Source organism: Leptonychotes weddellii, chromosome 5 (assembly GCF_054177405.1).
Source record: "Leptonychotes weddellii isolate Sample4059 chromosome 5, ASM5417740v2, whole genome shotgun sequence".
Taxonomy (NCBI): Eukaryota; Metazoa; Chordata; class Mammalia; order Carnivora; family Phocidae; genus Leptonychotes; species Leptonychotes weddellii.
This window is the reverse complement of record NC_138373.1, coordinates 87,537,258-87,555,144: the sequence shown is the minus strand read 5'-3', so window position 1 is coordinate 87,555,144 and position 17,887 is coordinate 87,537,258. Positions and strand designations below refer to the sequence as shown.

The 17,887-nt window shown below is 37.9% G+C and overlaps 1 protein-coding gene across 1 annotated transcript in view; it reads left to right on the top strand.

Annotated features, from left to right (window-relative positions):
- ITPR2 (inositol 1,4,5-trisphosphate receptor type 2) overlaps positions 1-17,887 on the top strand; it is an 838,078-nt gene that overhangs the window by 525,578 nt on the left and 294,613 nt on the right. The window contains exons 18-22 of the mRNA XM_081818942.1: positions 86-205; positions 321-506; positions 1,856-2,107; positions 2,707-2,851; positions 4,416-4,566. Coding sequence (XP_081675068.1) covers positions 86-205; positions 321-506; positions 1,856-2,107; positions 2,707-2,851; positions 4,416-4,566 — 854 coding nt within the window. The remainder of the gene's footprint in view (positions 1-85; positions 206-320; positions 507-1,855; positions 2,108-2,706; positions 2,852-4,415; positions 4,567-17,887) is intronic.

Sequence of the window (17,887 nt, the reverse complement as noted above, 5' to 3'; positions counted from 1 at the left end):
ATTATATCCCCAAGGATATTTTTATTGTGATATTGTATGAAGTGCCTTTTCTTACTGTTCAATTTATTTTTTTTCCTCTTGCCAGGTTTTTGGATTATTTATCAGATCTGTGTGTATCTAATACCACTGCTATACCTGTAACTCAAGAACTCATCTGTAAATTTATGTTGAGCCCAGGCAATGCAGACATTCTCATTCAAACTAAGTAAGCCCAGATAGGGGAGGAATCTTCTTCTGTTCATTATTTGTAAGCATTGTAGCTCCTGTCGTATTTGTGAGTTAGCTTCTTAATTGATTTTGTATGTATAATTTATTTCAAGGCTGGTCTCAATGCAAGTAGACAACCCCATAGAGAGCTCCATCCTTTCAGATGACATTGATGATGAAGAAGTTTGGCTCTATTGGATTGACAGCAACAAGGAACCTCATGGCAAAGCTATCAGGCACCTTGCTCAAGAAGCAAAAGAAGGCACCAAAGCTGATTTGGAAGTTCTTACCTATTATAGGTAAAGAATCATAATTGTCAATCTTACTTATTCATTGAGAGAAGATTCTCTGAAACCTCTAAAAGTCAGGTATCTATGAAGAGGAAATTTAAAAAGTCATGTCAAAACTAAGGTAGCTGAAATATTTAACATTATTTAAAATATTCAAAATAAAAGTGAACATCTGTGTTTTCTACCTATACAACTTGTGATTTTCTGACTTTTTCACTAATTTGGAATTGGTGTGCAGCAGAGGGCTTTTTCCTGTTATTGATTGGTATTAGATGAGAGACATGTTGGGACCACGGTGTTGGACTTGAGGGATGGAGCTGAGCTGGGTGTGTTGATCCAGCTGCAGAGGTGGCCCGGGAGAAAGTTAGCCAGTAGGAATGTAGATAGTGCTTATGAATATGTGGTGACCTAGGGTTGGAGAGAAGCTGCTATCTATAGTTATGAAAGTTCGGTGGTGGCACTTGGCAGCAGAAGTTGCCATGGTAGTTGCTGGTGGTCAGTATGCTGGGAGCAAGAACCTAGCTGGTGTCTTTGAGTTTAAGGTATCAAAACCTCTGACAGACGCCCTTGGGAAATGTTGGGCCCAAATGACAGGAATCTGAGAAAGACCGAGCGTGGCTCGTGTTCCTCATTTCTATAGGTATCCTAACAGAGCCAAGGCTAATTCTTGATCTCAGAGGCTCTTGAATCCAAGTGTAACTGATGCCATTTGGATGGGTCACATTTGGTTTGGGAACCGAGTGGATCTGAAGTTAGAGTGTAGCTAGATATTAGGGCCGGAGCTAAGTGGGAATGGGAAACCGAGAGATGGTTATGTGTGAGCGGTTTGTTATCCATAGCCCTCAGGCTTAGTGTATTTGTAATCCTAGGAAATCAAAAATGGAGAGCCCAATGCCACTTTCCTCCAGACAACATGTTACTGGAACAAGTAAGAGAAATTGTAACTTGAACAGACATAGAGACAATTTCATGTATTTGCTGTCATTTGATTACTTCACTCACTACCAAAAAAATTTGACTCCAGTGTCACGAACACTTGGGAATTTCGATGTTGTATAAAAGTAGATAGTAGATACTGACTTATACTGTTTAAGAACTTTATCAAGAGGGGTGCCTGGGTGGCTCAGCCGCTAAGCGTCTGCCTTCGGCTCAGGTCATATCCCAGGGTCCTGGGATCGAGCTCCGCATCGGGCTCCCTGCTCCACGGGAAGCCTGCTTCTCTGTCTCCCACTCCCCCTGCTTGTGTTCCCTCTCTCGCTGTGTCTCTCTCTGTCGAATAAATAAATAAAATCTTGAAAAAAAAAAAAAGAACTTTATCAAGAGAAGACAAATAATGTAGTATGTTTCATATTTTTAAGGTACCAGCTAAACCTCTTTGCAAGGATGTGCTTGGATCGCCAGTATCTGGCCATAAACCAGATTTCTATGCAGCTCTCGGTGGATTTGATCCTGCGGTGTGTGTCGGATGAGAGCCTGCCATTTGACCTCCGGGCGTCTTTTTGTCGCCTCATGCTCCACATGCATGTTGACCGGGATCCCCAGGAGTCTGTGGTGCCTGTTCGCTATGCCAGGCTCTGGACCGAAATTCCCACAAAGATCACAATTCATGAGTATGTTTGGAAACATTTCCTGAGCACTTTCAATTCCATAGATGAACTCAAAATCAAATGTCTTCAATTTTGAAGTGAGATATATGGAAGGGCATTTCTGTGTTCTAACTCAAGTTGTTAGTCTTTTTTTTTTTTTTATTGCTTTTATTTTTTTATTATTTTTTAAAGTTTTTATTTTAATGCCAGTTAGTTAACATGCAGTGTTATATTAGTTTCAGGTGTACAATATAGTGATTCAGCACTTCCATACATCACCCTGTGCTCATCACGACACGTGCACTCCTTCCTCACCATCAACCTATTTAACCCCCTACACCCCAACCCAGGTTGTTAGTCTTTCAAATACAAATAAGATACTCTTTTTGGAGAGTAAAATAACAGCTCTTGATAATAGAAACATCATTCTGGAGATCAATAAGCAGAAATTGTATTTATAATAGGAGTAACAATTTTTTAAGTGCTTAATATTATGGTAGAAACATCTTGAAGGGTTAACTAAGTTACCTAAACTTAAGAAGCTGGGAGATTAAAGTATATATATTCTCCTATTTTTGAATGATTTCAATCAATTTAACTTGCATCATATTCTTTCTTTCTAGATATGATTCTATAACAGACTCTTCCAGAAATGATATGAAGAGGAAATTTGCACTGACAATGGAATTTGTTGAAGAATACTTGAAAGAAGTTGTAAATCAGCCATTTCCTTTTGGGGATAAAGAAAAAAACAAACTGACATTTGAGGTATTTTATAAAAACAATTCATTTGTGAAGTTATTCAGTTTTCCCTGTCAAAAATTAAATATATTGAGCGTCAAAGATTTTTTCCCCTCTAATATTTAGGATGTTTTGGTAACTGGATAGTTTAGTTGATAAAGGTATGATTCCCTCTGCCATTGATTAAAAGATAGATTTGATGCTTTAATTAGACCTGATGTCTAATATAAAATATTCTATTTATAATTACCGGTTACCTACTGTTTTCCTGGATTTTGGGGGTTTTATTTATCTGTGTAAATTTTATTGCATTTCATGAACAAAGACAATTTGCATACATTGTAATTTGTTTGGATACATTTTTTTCTCTGATCTCCATGGAAGTGAAGTTTTTAGCTTCATTAAACTGAATTGGAATACCTTTGATCTTAATATCATTTGGGGGATATAGTGACAAAACTAGAGAAAAGATGCCATTACTTGACACCTGGTGTATTAGGTATCTACTGGTGTATAAGAGATTACCTCCAAACTTAGCCCAAAGCAACAAGCACTTATTATTTTACAGTTTCTATGGGTCAGGAATCTGGAAATGCATGGTTGGGTGGTTCTGGCTCAGGGATTCTCATGAAGTTGTAATCAAGCTGTTGACTGGGGTTGCAGTTATTTCCACCTAGATGACCTGCTGCTAAGCTCACTCATGCGTATCTTGGTGGCCGTATCTCCTTGCTGGCTGTTGACCAGAGGCTTCATCTTTTTGCCAGGTGGGCCTTTCCACAGGCTGCCTGTGTCCTTATGGCATGGTACCCAGAGCAAGCCACTAGAGAGAGAGAGAGAGAGCCCAAGATGGAGCTTGCAATCTTCTCTAACCTAATCTTGGAAGTGGAATGCTATTACTTCTGTTGTATTCTGTTTGTCACATGGACCATCCTTGGCTCAGTGTGAAAAGAGACCATACTTTGGGGACCATGTTGGAAGCTGGCTGTCATACCTAGAATGTCTTATAGTGTCCAGAAGACCACAAAGCAGCATAGGGAACAAATTATTTCTGGGCAAATTCCTGTATAATATCCATTTATTAAAGTAATTCATTAATGTAACCATTTATTAAGTGATATCCTACTGACTTAAATAAGTTAATATTTACTTAAGTAAATCATCTAATGTAAATTTCTTTAAACACCTTGATAAACCTAAAATCTCTTTTCGGCTTCCTTGCTGGCTGTGGATCAGACACCTCATCTTGTAATCTGGGCTTTTGAGAGAGATGGCAAACTGGCCTTATTTGGATTGCTTTTTCAGACATTTTAATTCCTAGGTATTAAGAATTAGAAAGTTTAGAAATACCTTCACTAATTTGGATAATATAAAAAAATCAATGTTAATTTTAGGGGCACCTGGGTGACTCAGTCAGTGAAGCATTCGACTTGTGATCTCAGCTCAGGTCTCGATCTCAGAGTCATGGGTTCAATCCCCCCATTGGGCTCCATGCTGGGCATGGAGCCTACTTAAAAAAAAAAAAAAAATCAATGTTAATTTCAGTTTCTAATGTTTTTTGTTTTTTTCCCACTCCCCTTCCCTTTTTCTTAAGGTGGTCCACTTGGCTCGGAATCTTATATACTTTGGATTTTATAGTTTCAGTGAATTGTTAAGACTAACAAGAACACTTCTGGCTATCCTAGATATTGTACAGGCCCCCATGTCATCATATTTTGAAAGACTGAGCAAATTTCAAGATGGAGGTAAGAATTTTTTGAGAAAAATTATGATCTTTTTGAAGGTGAGATAAAAACAAATCTACAGAGAAATTGTTGTTAACATGTACCTGCTAATGTATGTGTACAAATGAAAAGTGATTCTATAATAGGACTAAGTGATAATAGGCTGGATTTATAAACTTTCTTCTCTGTTTTTAAATTAAAAATTTGAAGGAAGAATTCATAGATTAATGAGTTCCAACTTTGGCAACTAATGTTACAGCTAATCCATTAGTGAAAATATTATGTGTTAAAAAATAAAAACATCTTAATATTTGTGATCATCCTGGTATGTGTGATATGCTGGCTATGCTTCATAGCAGGGCACAGAAAAGTGCAAAGAATTGGAACAGTAGTGGTCATACCAGAGAAGGAGTGAATGCAAAACCAGTGTGAGAGGCAGTATAGTGAAGTGGATAAGAGAATGGGCTTTTGAGTCAGAGTGCTGTAATCAAATCCTGCCTTTACCATTTATTAACTTAGGCAAGGTACTTAACTTTTCTAAGAGTTTATTTTCTCATCTGAGATATGAAGATAATAGTAATAGTATCTTCCTCACAGCTTCCTTGTGAGAATTAAATGAATGTATACAATATATTCAAGGTACTTACAACAGTGCCAATCTCATAACTCAAAAATTTTTTTGATGGTGATTGTCTTAGGTTGGATGCCTTGTAAATAGTGAGAGGTAGAGAATTGTTTGCAGAGGGTATATTGAAGAATGTTTTCAGGATATACACCTCTAAGGAAGTGAAGAAGGTAGGATTGGGCAGATAGAGAAGCTGATCCACACTGCAGTTATAACTGAGCCATCAACTGATCCTACAGGTTAGCTCTACAGCAGGGTGGCCCTTGGCAGTTGTCATAAATTAAGGCAAAGGTACTGAGTTTTGTATTCTTGTATCAGCCAACCATTGATTGATGGCTTTATCGTGGAGTGGGGAGTGTAACCTTGGGTAAGGCAGTTTCCTTTGGCCAAGGGTCATTCTTAGTGAGAGGCATCATGGGAGGTTGGCAACTATGATGCTCCACAACTAGGAGAAAATGTCCCTGAACTCTGAAGAGGGGACCTGTGTAGAGCACAAGGTGTCCACTGCAATGTCTACTGCAGGGTTAAAAAAGTAAAACCAGAAATGTAATCTCAGACTTAAGGAAGAAATATCTGGTTAAGAATTATAAATGAGGAACTTCCAGGTAGCTGAAGTAATTAATTGCTGCTGCCTAAATCTCAATAATTTCTACATCTTCCAGAAATCTGTAGAGATCAATCAGACTACATTTAACCATATAAATCCCTCACCTTTAGCAGAACTAGAAGACAGAGGACAATTCAAACTTCAGGTGTAAGTAGAAAGGTAGCATCAGTTTTCAGTAGAGCTGTCTCATGAGTTCTCACTGCAAGCCTTTGCAGACAGTTAGAAGGTTCTGGGAAAACTATGCAGAAGAGACAAGAAGGGATTGTATGCAAATCTCCCTCAGAAAGAAAGTCTACGCTAAGTGTGAAAATATTGACAGAGAATCCAGGTAGATAAGAGCACTGAATAAAGAGGAAGGGGCTTAACAGTACACAGGTAGCAGCTGTGGAAAAGCAATGCTTCTATAGATGAAGTGGGTTAATGTTCATCCCTAGGGATGAGGGAGAGTCACCCTTTGGAATCTTGTTGGTGAAGGGAAAAAGAAGCAAGATGATGAAATCCTAAGTACCACAAGATAAAAGAAACAAAAAAATTGAAGGAAATGTATGTAATTCCTTTCCATTGCCATCCACCAAGAGCTAGACTTTAAAGAAATTGCACTTTGCCACTCTGACAAGGGAGTGTTCTTGAACTGAAAATTATGTGAACCAGCTCATATTGTCAACCTTGTCCAAGAAATGCAGATATGAAATCAGTCCTCCTATATATGAAGCTACTCTAAGATCAAAATAGAATGGAGAATCAAAACATTTCATTTGATGGAAATTCTCCTCTGAAAACTAACCATGAAAGAAAAGAAAATTGTAACATGAGACTCTAAAGTTAATATCTTCAAACAAAAATTGGGATATGAAAACCACCTTGAATCATAGATTAAAAAACTAAGGTTAGAAGTGGACAAAAAGCCAGGAGGAGATGAAATGAAAGTTTATTGGACTCAGGAAAGAAATAGAATAAAATGGTAGACTTTATTCTTTTTAGATATACAGACTAAATTACATTATCAAAAGAATAGATTTGAAGGAAAGTATAATATGCACCATTGAAGAAAGGCAGGAAAACAATGATGAGAATGTCAGTGATATGAAGAAACAAGTAAAAAGAATCAGAGAAAAAGTGGTTGAAATGGAAGAAAGGCAAAGAAGAGCCATCATATGAATAATTGGAGTTCCTCTGAAGAAGAAAAATAAAACCGTGGAGCAGAACTTATATTTAAAATTACAATCCAAGAAAATATTCTGTAAATAAAAGATAGCCTAAGCTCTCCATGGTGAAATTGTCTGGAATGGTGATCTCTAAGACATAGCATGATAAAACTGTAATATGTAGTGAATATTCAGAGAGAGTTGTGGTGTGTAGGGAGAGGTGCTATGAAAGCAAGTGGAGAAAAAAATGAAAAGATATATAAGCGTTTTGTACTCTTCTTGCATCTTTTATATAAATTTAAAATTTTATAAAAATAAAAGTCTATGAACAATATCTGAATGAAAGCAAAGGAAAAGCCAAGAACAACAATGGTAAATGGCAGGGGACATGCCAGTGGTCTATCCTATTTCTGTTTTCTGAATCTCACCAGTGAGAGGCTCTTCTTAACAGTCCCAGAGGGTACACAAGAGTTGAGATGTCAATATTAAGGGTGCTTCTTGGTGTGATGCTTTTATAATCTCCAGTTTACTCTGAACCAAATCATTCTTTAAAAGTTAGAAATTGGTCTTCACTATTGGTCTATTGGTGTCAGTGCTCACAGTCTGCTTTCAGAATTTTACCCTAAGGGAAAGTCTTACTTTTCCTCTAAAAATTTGCAAATATCTTGTTTGCATTCTCTCTGTCATGTCCGTGTCTACCCTATAAGACACATTTTTTACTCTTTTAAGTTATTTATAATTCTCATATTTTCTCATGGACTCCATTCATCTCTGGATTTCTTAATCATTCTGTCAACAATTTGAGAACCATTTTTAATTTTTTCAACAAGAATTTATTGAGTTACTACTGCATGCCAGACACTGTTCTACTACTGGGAATAGAGAAGTTAAAGTCTTTAGCCACAAGGAGGACAGACAGTTAATAAATACAGAGGCAGAGTCCCTCCCTTCTCCCTACTGAGGGAGACAGATAATAAACATATGAATATACACTAAATTCAGATAATGCTATGAAGAAAAATAAAGTGGGACAATATGGAGAGTGGTAGAGTAAGTGGGGAGGAGGACAGAATAGATTGAACAACCTCTGACATTTGAGCAGAGACCTACATGTGTCAAGGAAGCCCTGAGGCAGAATAAACTTGACATGTAGGAGGAGTAGCCCGAAGGCCATTTTGGCTGAGGTAAAGTGAGAGGGGGGAGAATAATAGGAGAGAAGGTTGGAGAACCCTGGATTGTAAAGCCTTGCAGACCTGTGAATTTGAATTTTGTTCTGAGTTTGATGCTCAACTTTTGGAAGGATGTGAGAAGGGATTGATACGATATGATAATTTTGGCTGCTGAGTAGAGAATGGAGAATACTGATGTGGGCATAGTGATAGGAAGACCATAGTTAGGAGGCTTTTGGGGAATCAGGTGATGGTGATGAACTAGGAGAATAGTGGTAAAGTAGGGGCGAAGTGGATGAATTGGGAATTTTACAGTCTTAACTGATAGGATGTGAATGTGGAATGAGAATGAGGAGAGTAAGAGATTATTCCCAGGTTTGAATTAACATTTGGGTAAATGTGGTACTATCATCAAGGTAGGAAGGACTGGTGGATGAGGGGGTTGGAGGGAAAATCAGGATTTCTGTTTGGGCACATTAGGTTTAAATACCTATTGGGCATCCAAGTGGAGATGTTATGTCGACAGCTGGATATATGAATGAAACTTCAGGGTAATGTCAGGGTAGAAATTATAAATGTGAGAATTAGTGTATAGAAGACATTCAAAATATCAAACTGAATAAGATCACTTAGGGAGTACTTGTTGATTGGGGAGAAATGAGGTCTAAAGATTGAATCCTGGGACCCTCCAACATTGAGCCATGAGATGAGAGGAAGTGTCAGCACGAGAGACTGGGACAGAGCAGCTAGTGAGTAAAGAAGAACCCCAGGACAATGGGATATCTTGGAAGCCAAGCAAAAAGTAATGCTAGTAATTTTAATTATTTGTTGGCATATATAAATATACTTTCTATGTAGCTAATATTCATTGAGTACTTTATGTGCTAAGTGGTTTTACGTGGATTACCTCCCATGTAGTGTGATTTTTGCTTAACAATGACACACTGTATTTTACTCCATTATTAAGATATGAAACACCACACTTTTACTCCAGTATTAAAATAGATTCATAATAGTTTTTATGAGCCAATTATAATTCTCTCAGAAACTTTATGACGTATCGATGGAAAATATCTATATATGTACTGCATGAACCGAGACTCAGAGGTTTCTTCCTTTTGAGACTGGTATGTCGAATAGAACAGTGTCTCTTGATTTGGGGAAATAGATTTTCCTAATTGGTGGAAAGGAGTTTACGGATTTTGGCTAGATTTTTGGAATCTGAAAGAATGTGCCTATCCCCTTATGAATAAATACCCAAGAATTCTGTTATCCTAGTTTTTGGTGTATTGAAATTAATTTGAATTTAAGGACATAATTTCAAGATCCCTTCCTTGATAGGGGCGCCTGGGTGGCTCAGTTGGTTAAGCGACTGCCTTCGGCTCAGGTCATGATTCTGGAGTCCCTGGATCGAGTCCCGCATCAGACTCCCTGCTCGGCAAGGAGTCTGCTTCTCCCTCTGACCCTCCCCACTCTCATGTGCTCTCTCTCATTCTCTCTCTCTCAAATAAATAAATAAAATCTTTAAAAAAAAAAAAAAGATCCCTTCCTTGATATCTGCAAATCAGGGAGTAAATTATATTTTTATACATTCCTATGATTGGGTACATAATATAAACTGTGAGAAAACATAGTTTGTTGTTAAGCATGATTTGATAACAATTGTAATTGAATTACAGATACCTCTGAGAAATGTTGTTATGCTGGGCTTTCTTCCTTCCGCTCACCTCTAGAAATCCTTCCCGAGGAATCATTTTTGCTTATACTAATGTTCAACATTTATTTAATGTTAACTTGTGTTAATTATTAACTTTTTAGAAAGTTTTATTTTAATGTGCAAATATAGAAAAGCATATTCAGGGAGATTAATTAACTTGCCCAAGATGCACTAGTTAGTTAGCAGCATTGCTAAGAGCTAAAGCATAAGAAATTAGTCTTCCTATCATTTGTACCACTTGATTATTTATTAGTCCAGTAAGCTAATATATATGTTTTCTCTATCTAGCCTTCAAATTTATTGAGGAATGATGATGACATAAAGCTGGATTTATCATATCTGTATTTGTCACAAAATCTAGAGATAAAATCACAGTTTTATAGGATACGAAGCTTGGGTGTATCATGTTGCTAACAATATTGAACAATGTAACGTAAACTTAATGCTCTTCAACCAATGACTGCTGTCGTTTGCCATCCCTGTTTGGGGCCTGTTGAGGTGCCTTAGTTATCCACAGCTTCTGGAAAGCCACAATGATGTTGAGGTCTATGGCAAGTGCTACGCAAGTGGTGTATCAGTCAAAGACCAAGCAGGAAACAACACACTCTACTTTAGCTTCATATACAAAGGTGTGGGAAAACCACAGAGACAGTGCAGTACATACCATCAGGTAGTCCAATGAGCTAATATTTTAGAAAAATTGTAACTGAGGTTCGAATTTTGGTCATAAATTTTTTTAAGAAGTGTACGGGTTCAGTCTCTTAAATATGGATATTTTTTAAGCTAAGTAAACAAAATAGAGAGCTTAAAATAAAAGGAAATGGGGGCAAAGCAATGTCGTGTGCCTGTAGATGTGATGCACCGAAAAGGACATAACATCACCTAGGAAGTATCCCTGACAAAAATTCAGAATTTCCCGCTAATTGTGAAGAATCTTGAGACAAGTACAAATTGTGGGAAATTTTATGGAATAACTGGCTTGAACTTTTCCAAATGTCCATGTCATGAAAGATAAAGGCTAAAAAACTGTTCCAAATTAAAGGAGATTAAAGAGACATGACAACTGGATACGATATGTGATTTTGGATCAGGGAGAGTATCATCTACAGAAGATATTATTGGCCCAATTGGTGAAATTTGAATATGGATTGTATATTCGATTGTGCTAGTAGATCAGATTTCTTGAATTTTATAATTGTACTGTGGTTATGTAAGAGGATGTCCTTGTTTTTACCGAATACAAGGTGAAGAATTGAGAGTTAAAAGGTCAGGATGTGTGAAGCTAACTCTTAAATAGTACAGGAAAGATATATATTTATGTATGTAGAGAGAGAGAGAGAGAGAGGATGCAAATACGGCCAAATTTGTGAATCTCATAAAACTGGGCAGAAGGTATTATAGTGGTTCTTTGTATTATTCTTGCAACTCTTCCCATAAATTTGAAAGTGTTTCAAAACAAAAAGTTAACGACTTAATAATTAGACAAGTGGGAAAATGATTTATTATATATAAGATGACACTTCAAACTGAAAGCATTATCTTCTGTCCTAGGAGGTGTGTTATTATAGCTGAGTTCTATTAGACTATAAATTCCTAACAAAGGTTCTATTAGACTCTCTAAATTCTTAACAAAAGAAGCAAGAGAGAACACATTTCTGGAATCTCCAAAGGTGGAGACAGGCTTTTCAGGCCTGGGAAAAATTCCTGTGGTACAGGATGAGACAGAGGTTGATGCCAGAGAGGAAATCCCAGATTACAGAAAGTACCTGGGGGGAAAAAGAACTGTTATTTGAAAGGACAACTCATGGGAGCTGTAGCAATGTGGCCACATTGCAATACCCAGTGTATCATCATCTTGGCTCTTTTATATTTAAGTGATCTGGATTATATTTTCCTATTTTAATGAAACCTTATTCAATTGGAAGTCATTTGCAAAGCACGATTTTTTAAAAATAGGAAGTAAATTTGTAAGCATTGTTGCTAGATGAACCAATTCCTTTAAGTAAGTGATAATAATCTTCCTTTCTCATACCGTGTCTGGAAAATTTTGTGCAATCGAACCAGGTCTTTTTTTATCCTTGTGATCTACTTACCACTTACTAATTCTGCTCCAGCACAGTTGGGGTTGGACATTCAGAGAAATGTGTTTGGTAGCTGTTTGGCAGGTCAGACCCATGGGAGCAGAAGAAGAGGAATGTCCAGAAGGAAAGGGCTTAGAGTTCCTGGAGTTCCATTTTGTGCAGGCCTCAGTGGCGCTTGCCTTAAGGAGGGTGTGCACCTGCAACATTCATTTGTGTTTCTGGGAAATCCTGTAGGTTTAGATGTCAGTGATTAGTGTTTGAGTTTCTGGGGATGTCTGGCTTGGAAAGTGGCGATTCCAGACGTTTTCCTCTTCTGGGTCCTTGGGAACAGTGCAGCCCACTCTGTGTCCCGGTGAGCTGTCCTCATTCTAGAGTTGGCTGGGGGTCTGAATCTAGCCGCCAGGCTGTGACTGCTCACCATCACTGTGGCTTTAGGTGGCATGCTTGGCAGAAATTGCTAGGCTGAGAAGCAGCTTTTCATTTTTGTGCCTTCGAGGTGGTCCGTTCGGAAAATGATGCAGGCATACTCACATGGAGACGCTGGGAGCTGGCACCGCCCTGTCCTGTGCTATCGTGAAATAGAAGGGCCTGACCTTTGGAACCACCCATCCGATACCTTTCATTGGCTATGTACTCACTTACGAAAAGAAATACTGTTTTCGAACAAATGTATTCACTCCCAGCAGGCTATGCTGTTGAGTCAATTTGCTTTGCCTAATACCTATCATTTGCTCTCAGTGATTTAGAATGCACAGGCCCCATTCAGTGTAATTGATCTTTTGGGTAGAAGGATTATGTCAAGCAGGGCTCTTCTTTGTCACGTATAGAAGTGAAAAGCCAATGCATATGCTGGCTAATAAGTCAGATATTTTCTTTTTTAAAAAAAATTTTTATTTAAATTCAATTTAATTAATGTATAGTGTATTAGTTTCAGAGGTAGAATTTAGAGATTCATCAGTTGCATATAACACCCAGTGCTCATTCCATCAAGTGTCCTCTTAATGCCCATCACCCAGTTACCCCATCCCCCAACCCCCTCCCCTCCAGCAACCCTCAGTTTGTTTCCTAGAGTTGAGTCTCTCATGGTTTGTCTCCCTCTCTGATTTCATCTTATTTTATTTTTCCCTCCCTTCCCCTATGTTCATCAGTTTTGTTTCTTAAATTCCATATATGAATGAAATCATATGATATTTATCTTTCTTTGGCTGTAAAGTCAGATATTTTCAATACACTTTTGAAAGTACATTCTATTTTAAAAAATTATACTTTTCTTCCTCTTTATACCTGCTGAAGGATATACAATCCAAGGATTGATAATAGTACTAATTAAGATCACTTTTTTATAGCAGGGTGGGTACATTTTGCTCTCCTAGAGAGTCATTCAAATATTTGGGAACAAATGTGAATACGACTTGCATTCTTCTAAGGAACAGCATAACATGTTAACTTTGGGTAGTCAGAGAAAGCCTCGTCTCCATCTGAACAGAATGCAGAACGTGACACAGTCTGGGAATGGTTTAGGTCTAACTTAGTATTTAGTTATCCTGTCAATGTCTTTCCACTTGTCTGTCATTTGAGTGGAACTGGGATTCAAATTTAAGCCTCCAACATGGAGCAATGAAGTCTTAACCCTGGAGTATGATGTAGGCCTAGTTAGGGTATCTAGGCCAAGACTATCATTTCTTTTCACAGTTGTCTCCCCGGCCTTGAGCTCACCACAGTTTGAAAATGCGATATATCAGAAAACTACCAAAACACCAAAAAAGAGCTGAATAGTTTCTTGTAATCTTCTATCATTTTGCCTTTTTTTTTTTTTTACAACTTGGGAGTTTCCATAGCCAAGCCCTGTAATGTGGGCCAGTTCCTAATCAGTGACCAGATAATCTCTTTGATTGGTATATATGTGTTCTAATGTTGAAAATGGGAAATCACTACAAAAGTCAAATGGAGAATTCCATTTAATTTTAGGATTCCCTTTCTTTGGGGCTTCAGGTTTGGAGCTGAAAGTGCCTTTGGTTTTAGAGAATAAGAAACAGATAACCACAATGCCCTGAAAGAACTGGAGCTGCACTGGGTGACTTAGAGTCCTGTGGGTCCACCCAGGGGAGGGAAGAGATAAGACGGGCGGGTGGTAAGAGGCACTTGGATATATGTCTGCTGGGAGCATCCCTTGCCCCAGGAGATTTGGGGAAGAAAGTGTAAGAGCAAGCTAACTCCCTATCTCGTGGCAAACAACTGGCTATTTCTTCAGTTTAAATTTTTTTTTTTTTTGTCTTGGCAGGGACTTTACATGATCCACCTTGAAATATGCTTTTTCTGGCAGCATAGTTGCTGTTAAAAAGAAGGGAAATTGAGATGGGAGGTGGAGCAGAAACATTTTTTAATATTGTTATATGGGTGGGAAATGAAGAAAGTATTTGCCGGCAAAATATCTGCCAGAAAATAGTTTGTTCCTTTATAAAATTAGATTAGTCTAACTGATCTTTACGGTCTCTTTCAGTTCAAAACTGTGATTCTTTGAAGATCAGTATGTAATTCTCATTCACTCACTGAATGGTGTTCTTTTTAACGTGTGTTGAAAAACATTCCTTTTAGCCAATATCCATGAAGTATTTGTCTCCTGGTTAATAGCTGTGATCGCTCTTTGTAAAGCCACCAGCTAGAATGCCTTGACACCAGAAGCCTTTGTTCACTTAAAATATTAAGTGTATCACAAAAAAAGCAAGCAAGCAAGGATTTACCTGGGTGCAGGTGAGGCTGAAGACATATATATGTGGAGGTGGGGATGACAATGAAAAGAAATAAGGTTTAATATGATGACCATAACTGAAGAACAAGTACCTAAGGTACAAGGCAGCTTTCATTTTAAGGACTCTTTCAAGTGTTCCTTCATCTTCTTTTAATTTTTCATCTGACTGAGCTCTTTCCAGGTCTCTAAAAGGATTTAAGTTTGCGGGGGAGTTCACAGTCCTCAGAAGTGTTAGCAAGGTTTACTTGTAGGGAGAAGATACCACCATTACCATTCATGTGAAAATCTCTTGGAGGGATTTCTGGACTTATTTTTTCCTATTCTGCCTCTCAAGGTTCTTCTTTGGATGGCCTTATTCTTTGAATTGATGCTCAACCAACTGAGCCTCCCAGGCACCCATCTTCCACTGATTTTTAAATAAGAACAGCAATGGCAGTAACAATGATGCCAATGTCCCCAAATCTCTGGAGTTATTTATTGCAAGTTGTGTTCCCCAGGAAGCAGAACCTGAGTCAGAGATTAGCATGAAGGAGGTTTATTAGGTTACTCTTAGGATCAACACCAGTGGAACGGAAGGGAAAGAAGCAGGATCGGGCAAAGGGAGAAGTCAGGTTGTGATGCAGACCTAGTGGAAAACTCTGGGATGAGGGGAGATGTCTGCAGTTGGGATGTCCTTTCAGAGTTGTCTCCCATTGGAGTAAGGGTGGGGGCTGAGCCACCCCCATGGGCTGCCCTGCAATGGGTGTGTAGCCTTGCTTGAGGCGGCTCTCTTCAGAATAGTCCGTCCCCACCCAGCGCTGACATTTGAGGGCTGTTCTCTGAGTAGCTCCCAGCAGGTGAGCCAGTATATTGTCCCTCATCCCTGAAAGGGAATCTGGGCATTGACTATCACAGCATCCACCATAGGTACCTTCCAGAAAAATACCATGATGGGAAAAGCTGTGGGTCAAGATTAAGATCTCATAGGAAATTCAGATTAGGAAGAAAAAAAATGATTATGATCTTATAGGAAATAGAGATTAGGGAGAAAAATAAAAACATTAAGACATTTAAATGCACAAGAAAGTTCTAGATATGAAAGTTTTCTAGAAGCTGCCTACTTCCAAATGCCCCAGAATCAGTGGCATCAGAAACCTGTTCTGGGAAGCAAGTCTTTTCCGGAATCCTCTTCTTCAGATATGAAGGAAGAATTTCTGTGACATTCTGATCTTCTGAATCTGGTTCTCCCACAGCTTTGCGCTATGCTGACTGTTCCTCTGAGTTCTTTCTGGCTTAACGCATCCGTCCCCCCCCAACCCCTCCCAGCTTTAAGCTTTTGTAAGTTTTAGAAAAAATGCCTGTGTAACTGTCCAGTTTCCTCTTAGTTATTAATAAAGCCTAAAAGGACTTCATCCCCCTTTGGGCTTAATCCTCTCTTCAAATATCCAGAAAGTTTCAAACACAGGATCTATGTTAGGTCATGTTCCTTTTAAAACTCAAATGCATGTCTAAAAATAGGTACAGAATAACTATGTAATATGTCTACTTTATACTGAGTTTCTACCACGTGCCAGGCCACATATTGGCAAAAGATTACTATAATAGGGTATTTATTATTTATATTCAACACCTAACACACCTAGAGATGTTTTGCATACTTTTACTTTTTTTAAAGAGATCTTTTGCATACTTTTACTTTTTTAAAAGATTTTATTTATTTATTTGTCAGAGAGAGGCAGAGAGAGAGAGAGAGCACAAGCAGTGGGGAGCGGCAGGCAGAGGGAGAAGCAAGCTCCCCACCAAGGAAGGAGCCCGATCCGGGACTCGATCCCAGGACCCCGGGATCATGACCTGAGCTGAAGGCAGACACTTAACTGACTGAGCCACCTAGGTGTCCCGCACACTTTTACTTTTAAACCTTATTGCATTCCAGCAATTAGATATTATGGTCACTGTTTTGTCCAGGAAATTGCCTAAGATCATGCAGCTTGTAGCTTGCCGAGCCAAATTTTGAATTCACATTTCTTTTCCTTTTTCTCCACTTCCTTAAAAAAAACCCACAGCCCTACAGTTGATGTTTTTTCTGCTATTATTATACTACTTTCTATCTAGATGATTTCTTCATCTGCAGGGGTGCTGTTTTCTACTTTTTCCAAGTTTAGTTTCCAAGGAAGTTTAGTACTAAACAGTAGGTGTTTAACTGAAGAGTTTTGATTTTACTTGAAGCGATTACAGGTCAGATCAAAAAAGATTTTTTAAACCAATAATCATCTCTTCTTGAATGGTTGGCTTTTCTCAGAAACAAAGTTTCAATCACAAGTCTTAAAAGTTTTACCCCTTAAATATCTCTTGAAGCTGAATGTTCCTCTTCACTTGCTGCAATAAATTTCTGACTGGTCTCCCTGAGTCCGTTTTTGGCTCTTTTCTCCACATTCCAACATAAGGATCCTTCTAAATCACATACTCTAGCTCTTTTACTAGCTCTCATCTTCTCTGGAGAATAACTCAGTTCTTTAAGTTGATGCCCAAGGGCCTTCATAATATGCATCAGATGTCTCTAGCTCTGTCTCTTGCTGTTTCCCCAGTAATTCTAAGCAATTTTATCTTCTTAGACACATTTCTGTATCTCATATATACTTTCATATCTCACTTATCATTAGGATGAACGTATGTAAGTGCCAAGCCTTACATAAATATGCATGTATTTGGAGGACAAAAGTATTTAGAGGTCCTAATATTCCAAATATATATTTGTGTCTTTCTTTTCTTAATTTTGTAATTATGTTTTATAAGTCTGTTTTTTTCCTAGTAGACTTACAAAAGGCTCCATGACTCTTAGATTTACTATCTGGATAATTCCTTAATAAAGTTTCAGATTTATTGACCGAAAGAAGCAAAGTGGGGAGAAAAACTATGAAAACAGATTTTCTTTCTGATTCTATAAGCTGACTTGTACCATGCATAATATACTATTATTTACATACTAGGCTTTGAAAAATATTGAGTGAAATGCATTTAATGAATGTTTGTAAATTACATGTTTTATATAAATATGTAAGTGTTTGAATATTAAAAATATTTTCTGGACCATGACATTCCAAATATAGGATTGTTTTTCTTTTATTACTTATGAACTTCTAGTTTCACTTTCCAAACTTGCAATGAAGGAGAGAGAACATGACAAATGTCAGTTCATGTTAAAATATTTCCTGGTATTTTGTTCCTGCAATTTTATTTGAGCAGTTTTAGTGATTAATGTTATACCTTTCC